The following is a 16226-nucleotide window of genomic DNA, read 5'->3' as shown; positions in this document are numbered from 1 at the left end:
AATCTGATTTCGGTGTCGACCGTCTGGTGAAGTCCATGTATAAAGTCATCTCTTAGGTTGTTGGAAGAGAGTGTTTGTTATGCAGAGTGAGTTGTCTCGACAAAATTCTATCAGCCTATGTCCTGCTTCATTTTGTTCTCCCAGACCATGCTTGCCTGTAATTCCAGGTGTCGTTTGACTACCCACTTTAGCATTCCAGTCTCCTGTAATGAAAATAACATCTTTGTTTGGCGTGCTATCCAGTAGGTGCTGCAGGTCCTCATAGAACTGATCTACTTCTGCTTCTTCAGCATCTGTGGTTGGGGCGTATGTTTGGATCACTGTGATGTTAAATGGCTTACCCTGAATTCGAATTGAGATCATTCTGTCATTTTTTGGATTGTATCCAAGCTCTGCTTTAGCCACTTTATTATTAATTATGAAGGCTACTCCATTTCTTCTGTGGTCCTCTTGTCCACAGTAGTAGATCTGGTGGTCATTTGATGTGAAGTGGCCCATTCCAGTCCATTTCAGTTCACTGACACCCCAAATGTCTATATTTAATCTTGACATCTCCCCAATAACCACATCCAATTTGCCCTGGCTCATAGATCTTACATTCCAGGTTCCTATGGCGTGTTGATCTTCAGAACATTGGCTTCATCGTTCACCACCAGCACCATCGGCTGCTAGCCGTCCTTTCGGCTTTGAGCTAGCTGCGTCATCACATCTGGGGCTAGTTGAACTTATCCTCTGTTCCTCCCCAGTAGCATTTTGACCATCTTCCGACCTGGGAGTCCCATCTTCTGATGGTATACCGACATATCTCTGGTTGTACTGATCCATTTAGTTTTCATGGCAAGAATACTGGGGTGGGTTGCCATTTCCTTCCCCAGGGATCGTATTTAGTCTGACCTCTCTGCCATGACCTTCCCGTCTTGGGTGTCCCTTCACGGTTTAGCTCATGATGTCATTGAGGTGCTCAAGGTCCAGCACCACGACATGGTAACGATCTCCTTCGCTGAAGGAAAACTTGGATAGGTATGGTTAATAGCCTGCTTGCAGCTCCCTGTCTTGCATTTGCTGGGGTGAGCAACTTGTGGCCCTTCACTATAGCTATGTTGGCTATGGCTGATGGGAATTGTAGGCCAAAACATCTGGAGGGCTACAAGTAGCACACGCCTGGGTTAGGGGTGTACTAACTGAGGCTGTAACTCTTTTCCCCAACTCCCACCATGGGAAAATGGTCTGTTAGTTCTTCTTGAGAGTTGCAGCCTGTCCTTGATCTCTATTAGGCTCCTGGGGGGTTAAAATGGCGGGTGGGGAGAGAGACATGACAGCCAGTGTGGTGCAGTGTCTGTTGAACTGAGACCTGGGAGATCTGGGTTCTAGTCCCCATTTGGCTATGAAGCTCACCAGGTAACTTTGGGTCTGTCACTAACTCTCAGTCTAACCTAGCTCACAGGGTTGTTGTGAGGATAAAATGGAGAGGAGCATCATGTAAGCCACCTTGGGTTCCTTGTAGGAGGAAAAAAGGTGAGATATTAATTAATTAATAATATTGATGCTTTCGAACTGTGGTGCTGGAGAAGACTCTTACGAGTCCCCTGCACTGCAAGGAGGTCAAATCAGTCAGTCCTAAAGGAAATCAACCCTGAGTGCTCATTGGAAGGAGAGATACTGAAGCTGAAGCTCAAATATTTTGGCCACCCAATGCGAAAACTCTCTGGAAAAGACCCTGATGCTGGGAAAGACTGAAGGCAAAAGGAGACAGGGACGGCAGAGGATGAGATGGCTAGACAGCATCACTGATGCAATGAATATGGACTTGAGCACGCTCCGGGAGAGAGTGCAGGGCAGGAAGGCCTGGCGTGCTATGATCCATGGGGTCACGAAGAGTCGGACACGACTGAACGACAACAACAATGGGAAAAAGCGATCGTTTCAAAATGTCCCTGTATGTATGAGAAGGGGGGAGGCTCCATCCAAAACACATCCCATTATGGCAGCCTTCCTTTTTCCCATGAAATTTTATTTGAAAATGAAGTTAACAAAATAAAGGCAACAAAAAGTATATAATAAATAAATCACTGAAGAAATAAAGGAATTCAGTTTTACAAATCTTAGTCTACAACTGAAATGCTTAAGGAACATCTATAGTAAAACATCCTAAGTAGGAGCACAATACCCAACTAAAGTAAAGAATACAAGTTATGCAACATATAAAAAGAGCATGTGCAAGTGTATGTCATTTTGTGCGTGTGTATTAATCAGAAGAAAATATAACCAACTGTAGTTGGTTGGAATTTTCTCGTAAATTTTAAGAGCTTCAACATAGGAAATAAATGCAAACCATGGTGCCATAATACCATTCTTCATTCCCTGGGTGGGGGATGCTGGGAATTGTAGTCCAACACCTTCTGGAAGGCACCACTTTGGGGAAGGCTGCACTAGAGGGCACCAGTTTAGGGAAGGCTGCCTAGAGCCCCAGCCCCTGGACGGGTTCCATAAACAGTGGCTTGGGCAAGCACTATTTTTGGAGGGTGGCGCGGCCCACACCTCTCTAGAGGTGCATTGCGCAGCCGCCCAAGCGCGGGTGGAGCACGAGGCGAGTTTCACACGCCGCCCAGTCTGACTCCTCAGTAATCCTCCGCACGCTGAGCCATCTAATCCGCGCTTCCAAGCCTCGCTCGGGAACTGTCTTAACCGCGGGGCCAGGCGCCATGGAAACGCCCCCGGGCAAGCGTCCTTTCTCCTCTGCCTCGCCCTCAGTCACAGCAGCGTCAATCACAGGGGACCAGCCCGGTTTTACCCACGGCTCCTCCGGAACTTCCCGAGAGTAAAGCCACGCCGCTTATCGTACGAGAGCCAATGAGCGGGAAGAGGGCGGGCGGACCGCCCCGGCACCGAGCGGCCGTTTTGTTCGAAATGACCAATAGCTGATCAAAGAGGCGAGTTTAAATCCTGAATGGCGGAAGGGGCCGCCAGAGTTGCAGCTAGAGCAAGAGGAACGGTGAGTAGCGAGTTCCCTAGAGTTGGGCTTTGGGGCTTCCTGATGCTCCTCCATTAAGCCGCGAGGGTTTCCCCATCTCACGTCCTCGGGGGCCTTCTCTCAATCCCTGCAACGTACCCTGGGGTGTGGCTCTCCACGGCCGTCGTCAGATACCAGCTGAGTGGTGCACGAGGTAGCGCCCCCACCCCCCGGCCAGGTCAGAGACTATAGCGAGAACGCATAGCTGCTAAGAAGCAAAATAAAATCCAGTTGTAGTAGCACAAGGGTGGGCAACTTGTGGGCCTCCAGATGTTTTGGCCCAGGACTCCCATCAGCTCCAGCTGGCATAACCTATAGCGAGGGCTAGTGGGAGTTGTAGGCCAAAATACTTGGAGGGCCACAAATTACCCACCCTTGCAATAACTGGTCAATTAATAAAAGTAGTGCATGATATCTCAAAACTGGATGGGAGGCTGTCAAGTACAAAGAAACCTAATTCTTGCTAAAGGTCTTATGGCAAGGCTCTTAAAAGCACCTTAAAGATCGGTACATTCACCATGGCCTAAGCTTTTGCAGACTGTAGTCCAGTTCAGCAGATGCATGGAGTATTATGGAAAGATTCAGGTTTTTATGTAGTACATAGAGCCAGGTGGGGCAAGAACTGTAAACAGTGAGGTTGGAAGGTAATTAACTTTCTGCATTTAATCACATTATTAATAGTGGTATCTTACACTGCAGTTGTTGCTGGTAACACAAACATCCTGGCACTATATAAGTCAATTAACACATGAAGTACAATAAAAATCCATTATCCCAATTCAAGCCTCTAGCAATAGAATTAAACTGTTGTAGAACTCTTATTGCTCCAGGCATCTGATGAAGTAGACTACAGTTCACAAAAGTTTATTTCAGAATAAAGTTGCTAGTCTTTAAGGTGCCACAAGATGATGTTGCTTCTGCTGCAATAGACTTGACATGGCTACTCTTTGGAAATTACTACAGTTCTTGTTAAGTAGCAGTCACTGAGGTGCCAAACCTGTGTTTGGGTGGTAGGACTTGAAACTGCAGGTAGGGGCTCCCATGGATGTTGCATAAAGGGTAGGGGGAGTCCCTTACACATAGAAAACTAAGGGTGCAATCCTATGCAGGTTTAGCCAGCTGGGGAATGCTGGGAGTTGTAGGACTTTTCTCTGTCTAAACATGCGTAGGAGTGCACCCTAAATGTTGGAGAAGAAATGGGTGTGTGTGTCTAGTACTTTCTGTGTGATGGCTTCCTGTGCGCAGGGAATTGTGTTTGTGTGGAAGTGCAATCAGTCACATGAGCGCCCATCTAATCTGAAATGGCACAGCTCAGACTCAGCTGTGCCATCTCAGGACTGACTCTGAAAGGTGAGAACAGACATGTACCTGTGTATACACGGTCTTACTGAGGATGCAGATATATCTTGGATCCCCTCTGTTTACTATTTTTCCTTATCTGTGGACTAATGTCTCTAATTCCCTTTCCTGGCTTTATCCATGCAGCACCCCATCCCTATGGCACAGTTCCTGTTTGAGAGTGATTTGCATGGGCTGTTGAAACTGGATGCCCCTATACCCAATGTGCCTCCTGCACGATGGCAGCGCAAAGCCAAGGAGGCTGCTGTTGGCAGCACTGGATCTGTCTCGGACACAACAGCTCCTTCACCTATGAAGCCAGCTAACAGGCCCCATAGCACCAGCAAGACCCCTTCCAAAACGCCAGGTAAGATCCATATTGTATTCAGGGGGCAAGTACACGTCAGTTGAGTGGCTAAGGCTGTGGACTGAACCCAGAAACTAGCAAGTGCCATTTCCTTGTCCTGTTGTCTTTCTCCAATTAGATTTGAGGAGTGGCAGGGCTACCACATCACTCAGTGGGACAATGGAATAGCAACAAAAGAACCCACTCCTTACTCTGAGTCTAGCATGATCTATCCCAGGGGGTATAAATTAAGGAGGTGCAATGGGTTTTGCTCTACCTCTGTTATGCAGGAAAGTCGGGTTCCAAAGCACAAAACACTCCAAACAAAACCGGAGGGGATAGATACATTCCCAATCGTAGTGCTATGCAAATGGATGTGGCCAACTTCCTCTTGACCAAAGATGATTCTTCTGATGAGACGCCTACCAAGAAGGTGAGGAGTGAGCTTGTATGTGTGGTCTTCAAGCTCTTTTGTTCAAGACCAATTACTCTTACGCCTGCCATACAGAAGTGACACAGGAAATGGTTTTGAGATCTAAGGACCAGCAAGTCAAACTTCTTGACAATAGACTTTGTAGCTTTAAATGGAGACTTTGATCCTTGTACCATATGCTTCTGAAGATTGGTGACTAATATGCAAGCCCTTTGCCCATGCTGGCTACAAAATCAAATTGGTCAATACATATAGACGAGCAAATGGCTGGATGCACCTGATCTCATCTGATCTCATAAGTTAAGCAGGGTCAGCCCTGGTTAGTACTTGGATGGGAGACCGCCTGGGAATCAGGCTTCCTGCATTGCGCAGGGGGTTGGCCCTTTCCAACCCTATCATTCTATGGAAGTCTATATCCCTAGCTTGTTGTGTGTTTGCAATTATAGAAATATCCTACAGTATATGGCTTGACCCATCTGTTCTACAAACATTAGATCTACACCTGCTCCCTGCTTATGGTACGCTGGCTTGTGTGGATGAGTTGTGATGCTGAATTAGATGGCCATGCAGATGCTTCAGTTCTGATTCAGTCACTGTCTGGTCTCAGAGGCTTGCAGCTGCTGAACTCTCTGTCCCATAGGGAAAACTATCACTGATCTCTTGTGGTGCTTTTTTTCCTTCAAGGAACATCAGAAGGCCTGGGCAATGAATCTTAATGGCTTTGACGTAGAGGAGGCAAAAATCCTGCGGCTGAGTGGAAAGCCCCAGAATGCCCCTGAAGGTAGGTCTGTGTTGTGCTAATTTAACACAAGGTTAGTTGGAAAGTGAGGTGTATGCTAGATAGACAATATACTTGAAAATGCATCCCTTTTAGATGAAACTCCCATAAAGGTATGTACGGCTTAAGATTGTTGAAGACGCGAGGTGTCTAAACTGGTATTGTCACATTAGTGGTTCATGATGATCTAGCTCACGTGGATGGCATCCCTGGCCTTCTGTGCTACGATGTCAAGTGGGATTTGATCCAGGGAAATGATGCCTTGGGTGGTAGTCAAGTGAATCTTTGATACCTCCGGCCTGTAGGCGTCTCGTAACTATCTTAAGCAGTAAAACAAGCTTGTTTTTTGTTCAAGTGGCTGTTCAGGGTTATGCGAAACATTTCTTTGGTGAAATGTTTTTGCGCCTTTACACTAGGGGTGCAGAATCTCAGGCCCAGGTGCCAGATCTGGATGGCTGTACCCCTTGCCCCATCCCCTTGCCTCTGATCACTGATTAGTTGGTGGTTTCCTGGCATTTGTGTGGCTTTTTCTTCGTTCTGAAAGGTTAAAATACCTAAGGCCAAGTTACTGGAAGCAAGAGCTTTAAGCTAAAATATGCTGGTATTTGGGGTATTTGGCCATGAACATGAACTTGAGCACGCTCCGGGAGAGAGCGCAGGACAGGAAGGCCTGGCGTGCTACGGTCCATGGGGTCACGAAGAGTCGGACACGACTGAATGACTGAACAACAACAACCACTGGAATATGGCCCCCAAGAACTTATCTGAAATGAAATTTGGCTCTTAGGCTGAAAGAGGCTCAACCCCCCCTTCTCTACAACCTTCCCGAAGGTTCCACCCTCCCTTCTCGGGGAGGGTCTCCTTGGACCAATTTTTATTCTATTTTTCAAACAAAAAAACAAGCTTGACCTCTTTGTATGTAGTGCAATGCTGGACAAGCTTGCTTGGAAGCAAGTCCCATAGAACTCAATGGAATGGAGTCCTGGATAAGTGTGCATAGGGCTACAGCCTTATTGGAGATGGCAGTTTAGTTTATAGCTGGACTTAAAGGCACAGCTTGTGAGGGGGAAGCTTTTCTCCCAACTTGATTCAAGCCCGATGTGCCTACAACAGGAACGTGAGGTGTCCACTTGCCCTTAATTGCTTGGTGTTTTGGCAGATCTGGTTGAAGCCCTTAATGTGGGGGGTAGCTGAGGTGACTGAGGTGAAGAAGCTAGATCTATTTCAACTAGAGTGGAAGCAAAGAAAGGCACTGACTTGGCTGACCTTGGCTTGGACTAGTAATCATGGTAACTATCTTCCCCAGGATACCAGAACAATCTCAAAGTGCTCTACAGCCAGAAGAGTACACCAGGCTCCACTCGGAAGAATGGCAGATACATAGCCTCCATGCCAGACCGGATTCTGGATGCCCCAGACATTCGCAATGACTACTGTAAGCAACCAAAGGCATGGGGTTCCAGCTCCGCTGCGACCTTGTTGCAAGAACGTAAAGATGCTTGTATTTCCTAGGGTGCCTGTCGGTTTTTGCTTTGGAGGAGTTGTGTCTCCTTACTGCATTAGACATGGCCATTGCGGAGGGGCAGGGAGAGGTTGTTAGGCTTTAAATGACTTGGCTGTGGTTTCCGAACTATGAGGGGTTGGGTGCAGGGGGAAAGGCACTGGATATTGCATCTCTCATCATTTAGATCTGAACCTCATTGACTGGAGCTCCCTCAACTTCTTGGCTGTGGCTCTGGATAAAACGGTGTATCTCTGGAACTATGATTCCCGAGAAATAATCCAGCTCATGCAGATGGAACACCCAGATGATTACATCTCCTCTGTGTCATGGATCAAAGAGGGAAATTACCTTGCTATTGGCACAAGTAACACAGAGGTCCAGGTAAGAGGAGTGAGGCTACGTTTAATGGGCTCTGGGGATTATTTATTGGTGACCTGATGCCTTGGCAGTGAGACAGGGAGGGATTGGGAGCAATGTAAGCATAGATCCTTATGAGCTCTAACAGAAGTTATGTAAGGGCTCCTTTTGGGTGAGGACTTCCAGTAGGTGCCTCAGTGCTTTCCAGCCAGTGCAGAGTATGGAGGCAAGTGATGTGTGGGTATGTTCAGGTTTTAAGAGTATGTTCAGGGTTTCAGCTGGTCTCCTTGATAGCCATCCTGGCTGTGGCTTGATTCTCTCTTCCTTCTGGTACATCCAACTGACTTTAAGTGGATTTGAGTAGGGGTGGGGAGGCTTCGGACTTGCAGAATCTATTTTGTTTTTACTAGAATCCTGAGATCCACCAACTGGTGGAAAAGGCGTATAATTAAAGAGTTCTGAGCTCCCAGTCTTTCAACACAAAAATCTAATCTTGCCGCCCCCAGCTTTCTTCATTTCAATAATATAATCTGGGGGGAAGATTGTCATTTTGTTGCTGCAATTGTTAAACAATTGAGAGTTGGAAACTCTTGCTGATCTACTGCAAATCAGCCAGAGATCTACCAGTAGATCCAGATGTACCTTCTGCATGCGCCTGGGTTAGGGATGTGTGGGACAGTCTTCATATAGTCCCTTCATCCCCATGGTAATATTCCCAGAACACAGTAGGGGTTAGCAAGGTTGGGTGTACTTATTCTTTGCTTATGATGGTTCTAGTTATGGGACATCCAGCAGAAGAAGCGTCTCCGAAACATGGTCAGTCATTCATCCCGTGTGAGCTCCTTGAGTTGGAACAACTACATCCTGTCCAGGTAAGATCCCTAGGTGAGGGATCTGTTGAGCATTACTTGCTAGGAGTACTGGGAAGAGGCAGGAGGATTTCCTCAGAAGATCTGTTGGCAGGGGAAGGGAGTTTGGATACCCCTGGCCTCCTGGAACCTTTGGCTTACGGAGGGTCATACTAATGTTCTCTCTCTTACAGTGGGTCACGGACTGGCCACATCCATCACCATGACGTTCGTGTGGCAGAGCACCATGTGGCAACACTTGCTGGCCATACACAAGAAGTGTGTGGACTCAAGTGGGCACCTGATGGCCGTTACCTAGCCAGTGGGGGAAATGACAACCTGGTAAATATCTGGCCAACTGTCCAAGGGGACAGTGGGTCAACTCGTCCTGTACAGACCTTCACGCAACATCAGGGAGCTGTTAAGGTGAGCAGGGTGGTGTGTATGTAAACAGCACACGCCATGTTGCTGACAACAAGAAAGGGTGACATACTATTGCACCTCTTTCCTCTAGGCAGTGGCTTGGAGTCCATGGCAGTCCAATGTGCTGGCAACAGGAGGTGGAACAAGTGACCGGCACATCAGGATATGGAATGTGTGCTCTGGTACTTGCCTTAATGCAGTGGATGCACAGTCCCAGGTAGGTTCAGCCAGTGCTGTCAAAGGATGGCAAGGAACACATCAACACTGGATACTCTTAAGACAGGTGTGGGCAGAAAATAGATTTCGAGATGTTTGGGACTTAGCATTCCTGACTGTGACCCATGCTGACTGGGGTTTCTGGGAGAGGAATTCTGAAATATCTGGGATTTACCTTCTGCCCATCCCTGCTCTAACATACTGCTGCAATGTTTCTACATGAGCAGGTGTAGAAAGTTGCTGGGCGGGTGCTGCTCTATTTAATGTAAGTTGTCTCTTGTGTTTAACAGGTGTGTGCAGTACTTTGGTCCACAAATTACAAAGAACTTGTTTCTGGCCATGGCTTTGCCCAGAACCAGCTTGTGGTGTGGAAATACCCATCTATGTCCAAGGTTACTGAGCTGAAAGGTGAGTTCAGGAGGTGTAGAAATAATTCAAGGGCTAGATTCACCAAATGTACATGTTGGTGGTGGTGGTGCTGCTGCCTTCCTTGGGCAAAAAAAGGTGCCTGATTAAACCTCACTACAAAGGGTTTTGCACTGTTGATTACAGCCATCTATTATTCCTTCAATTGTCTGCAGGGATCCTATAGAAAAAGTGTGTGTGCGTGCTTATTTATTTAATATCCTTCTCCCAGGTCATACTGCTAGAGTGCTAAGCCTGACAATGAGTCCAGATGGGTCTACAGTGGCATCAGCAGCAGCAGATGAAACATTAAGACTTTGGCGCTGCTTTGAGCTTGACCCAGCTCGTAAGAAGGAGAAAGAGAGTGGCAGCAAGAGCAGCATTATCCATCAAGGCATCCGCTGAGCCTGGCCTAGCCCTCCCCCAATCTATTGCTTCATGTACAGAATTTTAACCAATTAATAAATATTTCACTCTCCATCTAGAAATGGTGTTGGTATATGGGTTGAGGTTAGGGTATGACTTACAACATGATAGGAGAAAGTGCATTTAATTTATGCTGGTTATCTGCAAGGACTTGGGCTGTATACAATGTAATAAAACATAAATAAACCAACAACAGTTGATGAAAAGTTAAGACCAGAGTGTCCATCTTGAATTTAGCATTTCAAATGCTCTCTGAGACAAACTTGTAGCTCAGCCTACAGCTGGTAGTCTGCTGAAATGAACAAGTACCTACATCTCTGTCTTGTGCGGCTTTAAAAATTATGCTTATTTGAAATGCTGTTAAAAATAAGTCTAATAGGACACACAAGGAAGTTGGGCTTCAAGAAGGCCTGTGGGTGCAGTCATGAGAGAAACTCCCCTAGGGATTAAGGAGCAAGGCAAAAAAATGAGCTTTGGACAGGAAGTCAACTGATGATGTGTGCCACAGATGTGAATATAATAAAGTAACATGCACTCTCCAACTACATCTGAAGTGTAGTGTAATTCTCGCGGTGCTCAAGTGGCTCAGGCCCTGGGCTGTGCTCCACCCAGTAGGAGGCAGGATCTTTTTAATGCAGCCCAGCCCCTTTAGTCGAAGGGCTGGGCTAGGACATGCCACCCACTTTCTCCCTAGGGCCTCCTGCCTCCAGGGTTTGGAAGGGGTTTATTTGCTAGGTCTGCCCCTTGGAACAGATCTGAAGGAAGATGAAAAAAAGAGTAACATGGCAGTTTAAACAGGGAAAGAGGTGCTTTTCCTACAAGAGTTGCTATTCTCTGTCTTCCATGCCCCCCTTTTCTGCCCCCTTGTGAGACAGATAAATTGCTAGGCTTGGGAATTGGCTTGTATTATTTACTGGGAATGGCACAGGAGTACTTCAGATTGTGATTTTCAGGTGCTCTGCATCATTCTACATTGCGTGCTGAGCCCTGTAAGATTATTAACACCCTCTTAATGCACCTACATGTGGGGGATGCACAGCCAGGCTAAGGTATTCCGAAAAGCCCCAAGTGATGTCTCATCCTGGCGGTGCCCTTACCCAAACAGGAGACCGGTATCATCACTTTGCCACAGTCTGGGACTTGACCTCAAGTCTCTGGGTCTGGGAGCCTATTTATTTGGAATACTATCTAAAACTCTAGCAGTGCCTCAACTCAGTTTCCTAGTCTCCCCTCTCTCTCCATGTAGCTCTGGAGAAGCAGATATTTGAAGTCTATCAGAAAGGAAAAGTCTCTATCCTTGCTGTATTCAGGTACTTGTAGTACAGAGAAGTCATTCCTGTATTTCTAGAACTCCGCAGATTTTCTATTCTGCGGTTTCAAAATGGAGGTTCCATTCTAGCTGTGCCTCTAAATTTGTACCTGCACATTCCTTTCTGAATCAGCTCATCACAATTTCCTACAATTTACTTATAAGGGGTAGCAGTATCAACTGGGTCTTGCCCTTTGGGCTAGCCACATAGGGTGAAAGTTCTGGACTAAGGGGCTCATCATTGAACATATCAGGCTTTCAAGCTCATCCTTACCTGTCTGATACCTTGATCAGGGCCCCCTCTTCTGAGGAAGTGGAGAGACAGGTAATACTGGTCTTACTCAGTCCTACCTGAAGGAGTGTGGGTATGCCTGTTTACTCCCTTTCTAGGTACTGTTCTTGTTTAAATGTTTAGTGCTATAACATTGTTCCCACAAAGTTATAATCAAATGTTCTTGTCCACAAGAATAATTTTTAAATGGCAATATTTGCAGACCATCTTACTGCGTGTTAAGCTTATAGTCTGATATCTCTGTGCAGACGTATGTGCCCCGAGTCTACTAAAGCCAATGGGGTTAGGGGCACCTAGGTTTGCAAAGGATCAAGCTGGCAGTGCTGTTTGGTTTTCTTGCATACCATTTTCCAGGCCAAAGGTGATTACTTAAACCATATTAACAGCAAAGCAGCGAAGACTTTTTGCAATGTATGCACATGTGTGAGACAGCAGGAAGCCTGTGCTGTTTAACTAGAATAGCAGGAAGCATGGAGGCAGCAGGGACAGCCTTCCTTTCATGTCACCTTTTTCTCTAATGGTGTAATCCTACCCATGTCAACTCCAACATAAATCTCAACGTGTTAAACTTCCAGGTAAATTTACATTGGGATGTAGCCTAAATCTTCCATGAGCAAAAATGTTTAGGAGCAGTGGATGACTCTCAGGGAATTTGTAAGTCAGAATGTCCTGTACTATCTTGTTTTGGAAGGAATAAGGTTGAATCCAGACTTTGCCTTCCTTAGAAGGGATGGCATCTTCTGTCCACAGAAGTATTTTGATCTTGTGGAGGAATCCTGCTGAAGAGGGAGGGACTCTTGCTGAATTCCCTCTCCAGCTCCCCTTCCCATACTCTTCCAGAAGGTCACCTAACCCAGGTTTTCAGAACACACAAGGGGCTGCAGGGAGAAAGGGCCAAAGTCTCCCACAAAGTCCCCTGAGTAGACCTCAGCTCAGGAGATGATGCTGCCAGCAGGGAGCAAATCTGGATATAAACAAGCTAAATTCAGTGAGTGCCAATCACTTGCAGATTACCTCTATAGTTCCTTCTAATTCTGAGATACTGGGTGGCGCTCTGGCTCAACTTCTTTAGGATCTAAGCAGCTCCCAATGGCTCCAAACTTCCAGTGCATCTCCAGCACTGTTAAAAAGTTACTCCATCTGCCCTAGGTGCTTAGCATTTTGTGTGAATTTATTAAAAATGGCTTTCCTCTTTATAACAGAGCTCTGACTTGTGCTGCAGTTGGGCCTTTTTATTGGCATATACATTGTGTTGGGAATGGACCTTACAGCTGGCTAGTTCAACATAACCGTTGGCTATTCAATCCTGCCACAAATGTTTGATCACTGCTTCTACATGAACTTGACTGGGAAGCAGGAAGTTGTATACAAAATTGCCCTGAAACTGACACACTCTTGTCAGAGCTGAACCAGACTGCATTTTTAGTTGTCTGTCTGCCTTTAGTTCCCCACCCGCAAGTCTTCACTCTGCTGCAATGAAAGTGATCAAGATATCCACAGAATTGACCAGCTTACTGCAGGTCCCATGTTCCTTTTCAATGGCGGTTAACATTCTGAGGGCAAGAGTCAAAAGTTGTACCTGCTTAAACTATATTAAAGCTGATAACTTGTCAAATTCATGTAAAGGAATTTGTGTTCTTAAGCTGTTCATTAACTTCATGCTGCTGAAATATACTTGTGTTGAATTAAGTGTTAAGTCTTTGAGTTCAAAAGTAGGGTACAGGTGAGGAAGTGGATAAATAACAGCAGCAACAAGAAACTGGATTCTGTGCCCACACTTATACTTGGAAATATAAAAGAAAGGTCACATCTTAGTTAGAATGGATCAAAACTGATTAACTGGTCTCATACAAGTGACACAACCTCTAATCTTGTTCACCCGACTAATGTGGATTTAGAATACTAGGGATTTCATGCTATATAATAGCTGTTAATGCCTGTTTTTGTTTGCTATAATGTATGTCAAGGAAGTTGATCCTATAACAATCCCTTCCTTTTTTATAGCCTTCAAACCTGTAGAGGGAAGATTCTGTTTGGAGATGAAAAGTATGGCTTGTAGCTATGCTTGACTAATCAAGCTATGTGAGATCTTGTGAAAATCCACAGTGGGTCTCTCTAACTCTACTTTAGCAGTGGTATGGATTGTAATATTGGTGACAGGTACTGGCATCGTGGGGCGCGGGGGAGAAGAATGGGAGGCTAGGGCATCTGTGGTGGGCCACACAGGTGGCCTTTAATGGAAGCATGTCGCCCACCCCTGCTCCAGCCAGATCAAAAAGATTACATTTTGTATAGAGTTGCAGAAGACTGTGCCATAAAACAAGCTGCTTTGTGGTAGAGAATTGTACTTTGCTGCTAACTTCCCTGCTTCCACTGTAACAAAGGAGTAATATAGGGATAATGACTTCCTCTGACATAGCATAAAATAGAATTTAAAATCAATTGTGTTCCACCTTCTGGCTTGCTAGAAAGGCTGCCAGCAGCATGACCTCTTAACACCTGTCCCATTATTGAAATATGCTCCTGGTGGTTCTGCATGGACCTATGGCCCAAATGGAGCCCACCTGGAGAAGAGTCTTCAGTGTGGTGGCCTCCTTTCTTTGGCACTCCCTGCCCTTGGAGGTCAGGCAGGTGCCAACACTGTGTTGCTTCTGGTGCCTCCTGAAAACAGTTCTGTTCGAGGAAGCATTCCTTAAATGATTAGCCAGTTTTTATTGGCATTCTGTTTTAATAATTTTAATATGGTGTTCTAATCTTTTATCTTTACTACTGTACCTCTTATGTTCACTGCTCTGGAATCTGTTTTAGATGGGGAGCAGTATACAAATGCTGTAAATAAAATAGTAGGTAAAGTAATGAGTCTTCAATGGTTGTGAAATCACTGTATTGCTGTCTCTCAGTTCCACTCTTCTAGATAAATTGGGCCAGCAATTAAAACATTAAAATATCTTGCTGTTCAAGGCAGATGTTTACTTCTTATACTTTTTATATATAGAAAACTAGAATAGAGTATATTTGCTGAAGAATGACTCTCTCATTCTAGAGCAGGGGTCGGCAACGTGGTGCCCACTGACACCACTATGCCCCTGGACACCTTCCTTGGCACTCACAAAGGTGCTCTACCCCTCTCACTTTTTTTTCTTTCAAATAACACATTTTCTTACTCGTAGCTGGAATCACTGTGAAATAGATTCTGTTAGTGCTGAAAACTGTGGGTTCAAAGGGATTCTTCAGTGTGTTGAAGCTGACCCACCTCTGCCTTGAATTCCTGTGGCAGTGATTTTGTGGACAGTTTCTTAAATTGCCAAATGTGCTCATGGCCCCAAAAGGTTGCCTACTCCTGTTCTAAAGGTAGTAGCTCCTGCTACAGTAGAGAAGGAAATAGAATAAAGAGTAAGCTGCTGGTGAGTGCTGCTACTACTGCTTTAGCATGGTGGCAACAACAACTACTAATGATGCTGCTCAGTGCAAATTAGAATCCATACTGCTCGCAGAATTCTAACAGCTATAGTACAGAGGATCTAGTGTGCCACTCACTTTTTTCTTTGGCTGTTCTACCCTAGTCCCATTCCTGCTCCTCTGCTTTGTACAGCTGACAGCTTCATTCTTATTTAAACACAGCCTCTAGGAATGGTGTATGTCACTTGTTTTTTATATCTTACAAATTATACCTCTCCTGTCTCAACTGTATTCTTGTAATGTGGCAGAATAGGAATAAAGCTTACAAAACACGTTTTTATTGATGTAGAAAAAGATTATAGAAGCTGCATGCACACCTCCCATCTGACAGTCTTTTTCCTAACTTGTTAACAGATGTCAAATGCAAATAAAATATTACGTAACTGTGACATGAATTGCTATTATTGAGAAGTTTGGTAAGCAGCTGTAGCTTAATTAGAAATTCGAGCATCAATCAGTTGGATTTAGTGCTGAATTGCTATTAGGGACTGTACCTCTATCTAGACTATCTACACCAGTTAAGTTCTCTTCAGGAAAAAAAACCACACAAATTTCAAACCAGAGCATAGAAAGCAAATACAGCTAGAGCCATTTACTTTAATACAATGTAATGTCTAACAATAAATACTGAGGATAACAGAACACAGGAAATAGGCTAAATAATGCTCACTTTGTTCTGATCATGAGTTTCAGAGAAACTTTAGGTGTGTGTGTTTTTTAATAGTCAAGAAGCCTGTAAAATAGTCAAGTGAGGAATGACATTAGTAAAACAAGTGCCCAAAAAGTTGATGCCGTTGCATCCCTCTGCGTGAAACTGGTATTAAAAAAATAAAAGCTAAACTTTAAGAAATAAAAATTTTATCAACAGAAGCTACTGGAAAAATCACAGTGTTTAGTACACACACTTCTTTCCACCCCTCAGCAAGTAAATACTTCAGTGTAACTATATTGATAAGCTTATGTAGTTTAGGCTACAACAGACTGTAAATATAGCAGGTCACCTGTAGTAAGAATCACCAGCAGTGTAGCTTTTGTAAAACTGGGAGAATTGTTCTTCAGGCTGTCAATAAAGCAACTAGTAT

At 45.0% G+C, this 16226-nt stretch overlaps 1 protein-coding gene across 2 annotated transcripts; it reads left to right on the top strand.

Moving 5' to 3' along the window:
* The first annotated feature begins 2924 nt into the window (after window positions 1–2924).
* CDC20 (cell division cycle 20) lies at window positions 2925–14123 on the top strand. Of its 2 annotated transcripts, none has more exons than XM_084852803.1 (11): window positions 2925–2992; window positions 4496–4715; window positions 4985–5127; window positions 5812–5908; window positions 7212–7340; window positions 7594–7790; window positions 8544–8638; window positions 8809–9040; window positions 9129–9254; window positions 9544–9661; window positions 9891–14123. In XM_084852803.1, the coding sequence occupies exons 1-11, from the start codon at window positions 2948–2950 to the stop codon at window positions 10061–10063; spliced, it is 1575 nt and encodes a 524-aa protein (XP_084708929.1). In that variant the 5' UTR covers window positions 2925–2947; the 3' UTR covers window positions 10064–14123. The 2 variants fall into 2 exon arrangements, with proteins under 2 accessions (XP_084708929.1, XP_084708931.1); XM_084852805.1 differs by having other exon boundaries at window positions 2966–3188; window positions 9891–10630.
* The last annotated feature ends 2103 nt before the right edge of the window (window positions 14124–16226 follow it).

The sequence above is a fragment of the Heloderma suspectum genome, chromosome 4, assembly GCF_057233095.1.
Source record: "Heloderma suspectum isolate Gila_16-S chromosome 4, 16-S_ref, whole genome shotgun sequence".
In the NCBI taxonomy this organism is placed as follows: Eukaryota; Metazoa; Chordata; class Lepidosauria; order Squamata; family Helodermatidae; genus Heloderma; species Heloderma suspectum.
This window is presented reverse-complemented; position numbering and strand designations above follow the sequence as displayed.